Consider the following 12,670-nt stretch of genomic DNA (forward strand, 5'->3'; position numbering starts at 1 on the left):
CTAATCAAAATGAATATGCATTACCTGGTTTGTTTAGATTGGAATGAGACTTTCAGAAACTTTTTCCATTTTTAGGCTTATGAACATTATAAACTAGCATGCAACTTTCACCAAGCATGCTAGTATTTTCTGTTGCTGTACTCTGGAAACTTTAGGAAGTATCTTTTGTGAAACAAGGACAGGATTTACTACTAAATCTCTCAGTAAAAATTTTGTTCCTTCTTCCAGTCCCTAATTCTGTCAAAAATTCTGATGAATGCCACTGGAAGAATTTTGATTAAAGAAACCTTCTATCCTAAGTTTATCCTTTTAAATGGTATTGTCGTTTTCATCAGTTAGAGAGATTTGAAGTTTCTCTCCATGACAGAAGCACTGAAGTGAAGAATGTGAACTGCCAGATCTTACTGAATGCACATTATATTTCAGATTTTTAATATGAGAGAATACTACTTCTAGTGACAGTAAAATATTAAAACACTAAATAAGTATTAATGTCTACCAGCCAGCAAAGGACTTCACTTATTTAGTCATCAGGAAGGCAATGTGTTAAATAAAACTCACAATCATGGCAAACGTTTTCTTCATACTTGACTGTATGCATACAGTGTGTTCTCCTTTGCATTAATTCCAAAGGCTTCTCATGAACTATGTATGAAACTGAGATGCCATTTTCAATTTCTGTAATTCTCTCAACCTCAAGGCAGGATCTCCTGCGCCTCAGAGATTAAAGTATTATGTGGTTCAAAACTTGTGGATTCATATTTATTAAAGTCCTCATGATAAATCTCTGTTTTGTTGTCACTGTAATGTTTTTTTTTCTTTGTTTGTTTGTGTGTTTTGTCACATTACCAGGAAAAGAAAGAGGAGGAGACTTAACCTAAGCAAAGCAATAAGTCATTATTGTTAATCTGATTAGAACTTTCTAAATAATAAAAACAAAAAGAAGAAAGATTTTAAAAAACACTATTTTGACTTTCCAAAACAGTTTTACTGACATAAATTCAGAAAATGATCTCTGATAACATAATTCAATATTTAAAATCTAGATAGATAGTGAAAAAGTAAAATAAAATAAAATACAGTAAAATAAATCACATTCAATTACTGGAATAGTAATATGATACAATCCACACCAGTGGCTAATAAGGAAGTTTCTATGAAAAGACTTCAAAGTATCTATTAAAAATATATGTAAGTGTAAAAATTTTCACAGTCACTATTTTGGGGGTGAAATTTTAATTTGACAAGCCAATTATTAAAACAAGCTGAGTACAATAATCACATTTTAATTATATTACATTAAATTATTCATTATGCTTCAGTAGTGGTAACATAGCAGTGGGCTGTGCTTGACAGGAAAGGAACATTATTGAAGATACAAATAATTTAGATCTGATGGAAAGATACATAAATTGATAGGCATAAGAATTAATTTATTAAAAATACAATATGTTTTTTATATGGGTTCAAGTACCTTAAGAGGGAGAATAGAGAGCTCTGAAAATCTCTTTAATCCTAAAAAGAAAAAGATAAAATGGAAGAAAAAGCAGGAATTAAAGTTAGGGAAGTTCAAATTAGGAAGAAGTTAGAAAATTTAGCATTTCTTATAATTAATAAATGGAATAAATTGCTATGAGAAATTGGTACTTTTAAACTATTTTTTTGTACCACCAGTTGTATTCAAACTGATACTACTGGAATATCAACTGCATACAGATGCGATCTATATTAAATAAGCCTTCATGCAATATAATCTGATACCACTTCTGACATTAAAATGTGTCAACGAGTCATTTTCAGCACAATTGGTGGTGGAGTTTGCCATGAATATATATTGTTAATTCATTCAGGAAGCAGCTTGTTTCACCCAGAGCTTTATGGTGACAGGTAAAGCCCCATTAGTAGTCAAATAATTCCAATGTTAGCATTGAACAAGACTTCTAAAATTGAAACCAGAAGGTACTCATATATCATTTGCTTTAGAAATAGGCAAATGGCATTGGCTCGTTCTGTAATTCAAAGCTTGTTGAATTGAATCTATCTTTTGGTAACTCCTACATTTTTGATATGCAGTCAAATTGTGTGCATCTTTTGAGTATGCTTTTGTGTGTGCTTGTGTGTGTAAATGCAAATATATGTAGGTGGTTCCAAAAGTAATGCCTCCTTGCAAACTGTATGAGTTTCAGTAGTGCTAAGTGTCAAGTCATGCATTTTGGTCACAACAACCTGAGGCAACCCTACAGGCTTGGGGAGGAGTGGCTGGAAAGCTGTCTGACGGAAATAGACCTTGGTGTACTGATGGACTTTCCAGCCACTCCTCCCCAAGCCTGTAGGGTTGCCTCAGGTTGTTGTGACTAGGAAAAGACTAAGGAAGTAATTCTGCCCCTGTACTCGGCACTGATGAGGCTTCACCTCCAGTACTGTGTTCACTTTTGGGCACCTCAGTACAGAAAGGACATTGAGATGCTGGAGCAAGTCCAAAGAAGGGCAACAAGGCTTGTGAAGGGCTTGGAGAATATGCCCTATGAGGGGTGACTGAAGGAACTGAGGCTGTTTAGTATGGAGAAAAGGAGACTGAGGGGAGACTTACTGCTCTCTTCAAATACCTGAAAGGTGCTTACAGCGAGAGAGAGCAGGGTTGGTCTTTTCTCACTGGTGATGGGTGACAGGATGAGGGGAAATGGCCTCAGGTTGCAACAGGGTAAGGTTAGGGTGGATATCAGGAAAAGCTTCTTTACTGAAAGAGTTGTTAAGTACTGGAATAGCCTCCCCAGAGAGGTGGTTGAATCACCACCCCTAGATGTGTTAAAAAACAGTTTGGATGTGGTGCTCAGGGACATGATTTAATGTTGGGTTGTGAGAGTTAGGGTAGTGTGGTTAGGCTGTAGTTGGACTTGATGATCTTGAGGTTCTTTTCCTACCTGAGTAATACAAAGGGCACAATAACACTATTTGATATAAAAAATTCTCAGCTACAAAATATTACTTTTCAACTTAGTCACCATCATCAGCTGTGCATTTTTGCCAGCAATAGACAAGAGCCTGCATGCCGTGTTTGTAAAAATCTGCACCACTGGAGATGACCATTGTTACCACTGCTGAGGCATACCACCAACCCCTTACTCCGCTCACACTCACTTTTGGTCTGCATAGACGTTCAGCAACAGTTTGTGAATGTGAGTGGGTACCATTTTCTCTGCATGGAGGAATTCAGTAAGGCACATTTGCTTCATCCTCACTTCCATGTCAGATGCCATTCAATCAGACTGCCCCTCTGCTGCAATCTGTCACAGGGCAACAACATATTACAGAATATTGGTGTGAAGATTTCACCTCTACTGCCATACTACCAATATTTGCCTTTGACATACATAACAAAATATAACATTATTATGACAACATAACAAAATAAAAATAAGCATTACTTTTGGAGCAAGCCATATATATAAAAAAAATTAAGTATCTTTGAAAAGTTGGTAAATATTATTTATGTAATTTCTTCCACACAGCAGATAGAATTAGTGAAAATTTTTAGGTAAATTGTAAAAAATAGTAGAAAATGCTACATTTACATAAAGTGAGTTTGCTTTGTGTACTTGAGTTACTGATATTCTTCAGCATAATTCAAGCATCTCCTTGTAATTGTGAGAAAATGTTTTCTATCATTCAGTCACTTCCCTCTCTCTCAAGTGTGTCATGCAAAAACATTCAGAGGTTTACGATAAACAGCATATTTTATTTAGCACTAAACAGGAACCATATTCAGACGTCAGGTCAGATCTGAAATGAAATGTGAGAGTAATTATGAATGGCAGTCTATGTTGACAGTGTGTCAGGATGGTGAATTATTCATTCCCATCACTGTAGCTATACTTTTCTCTCTACGGTATTAATCTGGACCAGACATGTGGTTTGTTCCTCATTTTTAGCAGTTACTGTGTAAATTACTTAAATACAATTATGTTAATTTTTTCATTTAAAAGTCCTCTAATTTTGTTCATCATCCCCAAAAAGACACGTAATAGCCAGCCTTCATCTTCACAAAATACAGGTTGTGTTTTGCAGAGAAAAATAATTTACACTATTGCTTCAATTATTGTTTCTAGGAAAAGGATGCAAAAAACATAAGAGACTATGGAGAATGCTAGATACATTTTAAAATCATAGAATCATAGAATTATTCAGGTTGGAAAAGATCATCAAGTCCAACCACAACCTAACTATAGTTCTCTTACTAGCAACCCTCCGCTAAATCATGTCCCTGAGCAACAGATCCAAACAGTTTTTAAACATATCCAGGGATGGTGACTCAACCCTGGGGAGCCTGTTCCAGTGTGAATGCCAATATACTCAAGTGAATGCCATACTCAAATATTTAAAGTATCAATATATAAATATAATTTGCTCAGTGGCTGAGGCTTACATGCTGATATGATTCCAATAAAGCACTTTACACAAACTCGTGCTTAGGTGGCATAAGTCCTGAGTGCATTTTACTAATACTAAATCTAGGGAAAAATGCATTTTTAGCCAGAGCTCAGCAAGGTGTCAGCTCTTGGAAAAAGTACTAAACTGCTGAGTATTTCAGTTCTAAGTAATTGAAATGATTTTCAGTCCTGCGACTCTAAAAGTAGATGTATTTAATGTCTCCAGAGAAAAGAGGTTCTGTTCCCACTCTAACTTATTTTGGTATAAGATAACAGTGGAAATAATAAATGTTCCCCTTGTCCACTGGCATTAAGGCCATCATAAACTTGTCTCTAGTTATACAATAAAGAAAAATGTGTCAGGTGCTAGTATCATTCAGTACTGAAATAGAACTACTACAGCTGCTGAATTCCTATCACTGAGTCTTTTTAAGCTTTCAGGGGTGTGTAGCTGCTCCTTCCTTGAACTGAGATGTGCTCCAGATAAACACGTTTCTTACATGATCTTCCATATTTTCTGTGATTCTTCTTTGATGTGAATGTATGTAGTGATAGAATCCTTAATTCTGTTATGTTGTTAAATTAGAGAAATTTAATTTCTGCTTCTTTTGAAAGCAGAAAGTTTTGTTAGCTGCATGACAACTGCTGCCATATCAGGTCTTGTTAACTTTTTGTTTGATTCAGAAGGAAAAAAAAAAAAAGATATTTTAAATATAAAACTTTCAAGTAAGGCTTTTTCTGTTTCCCTCTAACTTTAGAAAGTTAAATTTTGTTTTGTTTTTAAAAGAGGTGTTTTTAAAGGAGCTGTTTATTGTTTTTTTTTATAATATTAAGATAGCATAAACTGTCTCTCTGTCAGAAAATGTAGTCAGCTGAGATGGGCTGGGGCTTCCATTGTTAGAGTGATCCTGCTTCGTAGGAGGAATAATAAGATGAGCACACAGACTAAAAGGAAAATAACAAATACAGAACAGATACTTAAATGATTCTTAGAAATTTTCTGCTGGTTAAAGACATCAACTTTTCCTTCTAAGAAATTGCTTCTTACTACCTGTCTATGAAACGCTCCGGGGCGTTACAACATCCGTGTGATGTAAAGCCAACTTTTAACTTCTAACATAAGGTGAAAGGAATGATGAAAGAGAATGGAAATTAAGCGTGAAAGAAAAATGATGAATGAGCATACCCTACAAAAGCAAGTGTATGTTTTACATCCTAGTTGCCGTTCAAGATTTATCAAAAGTTTGAGCACTGATTTAGTCTGAGCAGGACTCTTTTCAGAATCTGTGATGCATTTCAGTGTTTTCTTCACTAATATGTTCTTATTCATCAGTTTTTGCAGGCTTTTTTCTTTTTTTGGTGTAGCATTTTTCTTCAGTTTGTTATTTTCCTCTTGTTTTCTGGTCACAATCCTTAATTATTTGAGTTGATTCCAGAAACACTTTATGGTTAATCCTGCCTTTCTGACTATCGCAATAATTAAATTTATTGTATGGAGTTTTATTATGTAAAGAACTTAGCACTGTAGGCCTTCACACAACAGTGATTCTATTGTATTTTTCACTAGATATGTGCTCTGTTCATCATGTGAAATATATTGTTCCTGTCTCAGAGACAACTAATTGATATTTGCTTCTGTGCAGAGAAGTCTGCACAGTACTTACTCTCAATAGGCAGAACCAACACTGAAAATAGAATTGTTAATTGCGTAACTACTTTTTATTTGTAGTCTTATTATAGAATCTGCTTTTTCATAGGCTCTTTTGACTTTTTCTTACACTATTAGAAAGAAAATATAACATTTCTTAAGAAACACATATAATTATGGCACTAACTCAAGGAGAGCCTATATTCAGATTCATGTTCTGATTCAAGAAAGTCTTTAAGACTGCATTACCTTTTAATCAGGAAGAATAGGAAATTAATTTCACATTTGTGCTTACTACTGTACCTAGTAGGTTACAGGGAATTAACTTTTTACTTCTGTTAAGGAATCAGACAGACCTTCATAACAGAAATTTAATTGAAACTAAAACTTATCCTGTACTCATAACTATTTTTCCCTTTCAGAATGTGTATTTTCATAAAATTTGAACATTGAAAAATACCGTGCCCTGTTTTAGTTTAGCTGTTATTCTGTAGCTATTTAAATAATCACATGTATGCAATTGCAACTTTTTTTTTGTATGTTTTTGATATTAAAATTCAAAAAAAAAGATTTCATGTGTTTGTTCGTGCTTGCATGCAAGTGACGTGGGGTGTTTTTTTTCTTTATTATTTGATTAATGAGTATTTTTTGGAGAAGAAGTATCTCTTCTTTTTCACTTTGGAGTGAATCAGTTTCCTGCTGCCTGTAAATGCTATTAGAACTATCGCCATAGCAACTAATGGTGATGCCTGAAAGGAGTGTTCCCAAAGTTTCAGAAAAAAAAAAAAAAAAGATCATTAGAATCCCTTAGAAAGGAGTTTTGTTTATGTAGATGGAGATAATAAGTGTAAAATAATCAGTGCTCTAATGCTAGTGCCAGCAGGTGTAAAGGCATGATGTGATCATTTTTTACAGTCATCTTAATATTATTGCACTCTTGAATTGATGGGAGAGAGTTTTGTAAGACAGATTTCTTTTTATTTCAGGACTGTCTAAAGTAGTTCAAAAAGGAAGCAGGTTTTGTTGTTGTTGTTGGTTTTTTTTCAGCTCTTATTAAGAATTATAATCACTATCACAAACATTGAGTTTTACCTCACTTTAAAAGAGAAAATAACATATATCAAGGTCTGTTTTGTCTGTGTATATAGCTCTGATTTGAATGGTTTTGAACATCTTACATAGTTGATTGCACATGTCAAGAACTGCTCATGGTGTCACTGGTATATACAGTTCCACCTCCTAATTATTTTGTCCATTATATATATATTATATATATATATATACTTACATATATATATATCCTATATTTAACAAGAGAACCAGTAGTAAGACTGTTCTCAAATAAGTCCTTCTGGGTGAATGTCATAAATGGAACACATGGACATAGTTTTGTTTAATCCTTCACAAACTGTTGTAGAATAGAACAATTGGTCTTCATTGCAGTCAGAGTTCAGAGTCTCTAACATCTTAGTGGATTTAACAAATAGCCCAAATATGAGTATTTATTGCATCTATCTTACAGAAAATGAAAAAAATACATGTAATCAAAAAGGAGCACTATTATTTCTGGAGAGGCCAGGATTTCAAAGAGAAAAAATTCTCTTGCTGTAGAGAAAGTGATGTAATTACTTAGTGATAAAGAGGTATTCTGCCTTAATTTGAAAGGACCTGCCTAATGAGCCATGCTTAGTTCCCTTAGACAAATTTATTACTCTCACTTAACATGGACATCATTATTAATTAGATAAGCAGGAGTCATACCATCCTGTCAGCAGAGATGCTGGATTACCCTGAAGCTGGGTATAAGCCAAAGACTTTTCTCACCACTCATCCTTCAGCAGGGCTACTTTCCTTCCAGTAGGAAATTAGCATACTGCTACAAGCCTTCTGACTGTTCATCTTCAGAAAGTCTGTATTAATTCACGTTGAGAACATCAGGGGTAAATGGTACAGTTGATCATTACCAGTATGAAAAATGGCTCAAAAATAAGATGAAATTAGCTATTGACTATAATTGACTTATAGTGAGTAATAGTAAAAATGCAGGGTCAAAATACAAAGTTGTAACCACATTTAAACAGAGTAGAACATTATTTTATATTTTAAATGAAGTAAGTATTCTGTAAAAGTCAATTAGTAATGATTTCTTCTTAATCCAAGCCTATTTTTAAGATTCCTGACAGGTTGATCTTAAACTTCCAGGGAGATTTGGGTAATTCTCAGTTGGATTCCTGAGACAAAATTTCACTTTGATTTCCAACTTTTTCTAGGATTTTTGAATAGCTGTCTTTTAAGTTTGTGTACTTATTTTTTCCTACATTTATCTATACTATAAGTAAAAACAGGGTTAAATCTGTGAATTGGTATGTAGGCTTCACTTTTTACATGCCTGAGCACAAATAAAAACCTAAAGAAAAGTCTTGTAGCAAAAAGGAGCAGAAGCACTAAAGAGAGCCTTGCAGGGATATCAAATTATTTTTACAAATAAGAGAAAATTCTACTAACGAGGAAGCTACTATCTCATACGTATGGAGACGTCATTGTAAGTGAAAATATACCATTCACATATATTTGACTGGATTTTGTTTTTACTGTTACCATTTTTACCACATCATTACCATGTCCATGGCATGGATATCAAAATCACAAGTACATACTGATCTACTAATTAAAATTATACTAATTAAAAAAATATATATATATTTTGGTTTGATAAATTGTCATTCATTTTTGTTTGTTTGTTTGCTTTTCAATCCAAATAAGATAAATTCCCATAAAATTTATTATTATTTTTCTATGTTATTTTCTGGTAGGAAGAAATGCTCTTTTTTTATTGTATTTTTCTTTTTTTAAATATCTTTGCTTTTCTCTGTTTTGTTAGTATGTACATTGTGCGTGTAATTTGTCACAGTCTATAGTGGTTGAAATACTTTAATATTTTTTGTAAACCACTGAGAAGAAGTGCTACCTTGTACTGATTAGATCTTCTCTAAGTGCAATATTGGACTCGATGATCTCTGGAGGTCCCTTCCAACCCCTACAATTCTGTGATTCTGTGTGATTCTGTGAATATGTTCTCATGTTAATGTGTAAATAGCAAAAGCATGGGTTAATATTCCAGATCCATTTTATCTCCTTTCTCCCTCCAATCACTAGGATTAATGAAATACTCAGCAGGATCTACTACAATTATTGCTAAAAAATATTGGTAATAAAATGCATAGGCTTTTATTTAATCACTTCAAAAGACTGTTCCAAGATTCTTGCACTTTCAAACACATTTTAACAGAGGTCAGTCTCAATACAACTTTTAACACTTTCATTTTCACAATTTATAGAAGAGCACAACCCTTTTACATAGCAAGCATGTTCTTAGTAGGAAGAAAACACACACACACACACAAAAAACTAAACAAAACAAAAAAAAACACAGTAAAAATCTGAAAGTCTAACAGTATAATTTAAAAGAGTCAAACTTTAACTGTTCCCAGCAAAGCAGAGACATAGAAATATGCATTCTGGAACCAGGCACTGTAATTCCTCCCATTTAAAATCAGGGTTTGTTGCTTCAGTTGCTTGAAGTGACTGCAAATCTTGTAATCCCACATAATGCTGTAGCGTTGTTTAAAAAATGAACATTTGTGCTATTATTCATATTTTTTTCTGTTTTGCCTCTTGTCAAGAATAAGTGGAGATGAATTCAAAATATTTCTAGTTTTGTCTGAAATTGCAAGTATGAAGAATTAAATTATTCCCTGGAAAGAACATGTGCCTACACACTACTTTTGTAAAACTACATCCTGAATAGGTCTATTTGATTATGAACCAATAAGTGTATCAGTCAGGTGTAGTTCTGGGACCCTGATGAATTTAAGACTCCACTAAAGACCTATTAGCTGAGAAGTGCTGCTACACTGTATAAAATAGGTGTTCTTCCTTGGAAGAAGGAAGCTGGACTGGCCATCACCTTTATTCAGCCAGTTCCTGGTTGGTAGAGTTTATATTGCCAGATACTGGATGGTATGTTTTATGTTGATACACATATTCACAAGATTAAACATTTGTCATAGTAATACTGTTCTGTGTACTTCAAGGATGAGCATCCAGTATAACAGAGTTGTCATTGATAGCAACCCAGACATTATGACCAGTATTTTGAATGCATGCCAAATCCTACTGTAATCAGAATTGACAGAGAAGTATTTTCCATAGGAGACAGAGTTATTTAGCTACATCTAACTAGTTCATCTAGTTCATCTGAACACAAATGATTAGTCTGTATTTATTTTTGAGTATGCTGTTTTTAAAATCAAAACGCCTATGTTCATTCTGGTTTTTCTATCCTTCTGTCCATTACTGTGCTAAGGTGCTAAGCTTAGAAACTGTTTTTAGGTACATAACAAAGGAGTTCATTGCTTCACAACAGTTGATCATTTTAAATTCTGAACAATTCAATTTCATCAAAGTGATTGGAAAAGAGAGGCTGTATTGCCTTCACAGCTGTTTTTTTCTAGACACTAAAACTATTTTGAGCCATGAGCACCCAGGAATGGATTCTGTCCTACTTTCTGAGTAAGTCTATCACTTGAATGAAAAGGAGGAAAGTAGTGTTCATTCCACTATTGCCTTCATCCCTTCTGAAGATTAATAGTTTATCATAGAGATTCCTGTTTTGTACATTTCCATTCTCTGCCAGCTTGAGGTTCTTGGTAGTCTGCCCCAGGTTGGCTTGAACAATATAAGGCTTGTATTACTAGTTATGGTCCCCCTTTGGTCTGTTCAGGTTGTGATAACCAGATGGCGATACTATCCTGGGAATCTTTTGCTGATCTCAGTTATGACCTCTGAAACAGGATAACATGTAGAAATTTCACCTAAGCTACATGTACCCAAATTTTCCAAACTGTTTTCAAGGACAGCTGGTGAGCCTGTGCTTTGTGGCAGCTGCTTTGCTGTAGTAGGAACAATATTAATTAAAACATTTTCTGCAAGGACATTTTTCACAAGGACATGCTAGAATTTTAGCATATAAAGTATCCTCTACTCTTTCAGAAAGAAAAAAAAAAATCTTTGAAAAACATTTAAGTGATAGATTTCCTGATTAACTTGATTATTCTTTGATTTGCTAGCAATCATTAAATGTTATATATTTCTGCAATCAGATGTTCCCTGTATGTTGTCTCATTGAAAGTAAAGCCAAAAGCATCTTCCTTCTCCAGGTCCAAAGCCAGCAAACTAATCACTGGTCGCGAATATAGTCTCTTCTAGTAATATATAGCTGTACACAGATTTTATGGTGGATATTTAAGCTGTCAGAAATATGGGCTTATTTTATCTAGCTTCCATAGGCAAAGAAGAACAGATGGGCTTTTTAGATACTTAAATAAATCTGTTGCTTCCTTTGGCCAGCCTTTCAAACTAGGATGGGAGAGTCACACAGACCAGAGAAACTTAGCTTTTTGTTCTCACATGAATAGAAAAAAAAAAGCAATGATGTATGCCAGATTATATAACTTCAGGTTTTCATCAGGACAGTGATCTACTGGACCGGCGGAAACATTGTTTTGGTGTCCAATCTGAATCTGGAGAAGATCTTTACTTTTCCGTGGAGTTAGAGTCTGACCTAGCACTATGGGAAAAAGCATTCCAGACAGCAACTTTCTTAGAAGTTGAACGGATACAGGTAAGAACAACTGCCTTGATGATTGCCTTTTGGTACATTAACGGATTATGACAAAATAAAGACTTAAATGAAGATATTCTCTGTCATTATGGAACTCTCAAATCATTATTATTGGAGAAAGATAAGAAAAAAAAAAAAGGGAGAAAAAAACCATAAAAATTATTATTAAAAAGTTATCATCCTAATGGATGTTTTAATGTTCCAAGCTTTAAAAATAATGTGGATGGAACAGTTTTAATTGAAGTTGCTGTGAAATCTGTACACACTCCTACAAAATTACTAGTGTATAACCCTGCTAAAATATTGGCTAGTACTTTGCATGCCATCATTTTCTGCATCCTCATGTTAACACAAGCTCTGATGGTTGTTTGTTTTTTTAACTTATCTTTATTTAGACAAATTGTTAGCTACATATATATATATATATGTATATATATATATGGCCTTCTTCTGACCTATAAACCAGTATTGAAGATCAACTGAGCACTAGGTAATACACTAATGGTGATCCATTTTGTAAATGATGCATTACTCTCAGTTTTAATGCTTATTATCTTTGTTGGAGGAGGAGTTTGAGAAGATTCCGTTTGTATCTTTTAAGTTGATGTGCTCTGCTAGCATTTACAGGAGCTACTTTTACCTTTTGAGCTCTGGGTATTGTGCTAAAGAATACTAATGTAGTTTTTCTAAATAAATTTTTCAATTGCATATGCCTCTGCTACTAAATATTTAGGATGCTTTATGTTTCCTGTACAACTATCTGTAATGTTGTTCACGGAAAGCCTACTGCAGCATCCATAAAAGAAGATATGGCAATTTTATAAAATAACCTTTAACCCTGAATTCACTTCATATTTGTCTCTGATACTGAATCATTCTGTAGCATTCCTAGCTCAGTTTTTTCTCTCGAGT

At 34.0% G+C, this 12,670-nt stretch overlaps 1 protein-coding gene across 2 annotated transcripts in view; it reads left to right on the forward strand.

Moving 5' to 3' along the window:
- Window positions 1-12,670, forward strand: part of SNTG1 (syntrophin gamma 1) — a 326,387-nt gene that overhangs the window by 287,140 nt on the left and 26,577 nt on the right. For both annotated transcript variants that reach the window (XM_042869538.1, XM_042869539.1), the window contains exon 16: window positions 11,606-11,758. In XM_042869538.1, the coding sequence (XP_042725472.1) occupies window positions 11,606-11,758 (153 nt within the window). The remainder of the gene's footprint in view (window positions 1-11,605; window positions 11,759-12,670) is intronic.

This window comes from Lagopus leucura, unplaced genomic scaffold, assembly GCF_019238085.1.
Source record: "Lagopus leucura isolate 7727_CA_CO unplaced genomic scaffold, USGS_WTPT01 Super-Scaffold_100002, whole genome shotgun sequence".
Classification (NCBI taxonomy): domain Eukaryota; kingdom Metazoa; phylum Chordata; class Aves; order Galliformes; family Phasianidae; genus Lagopus; species Lagopus leucura.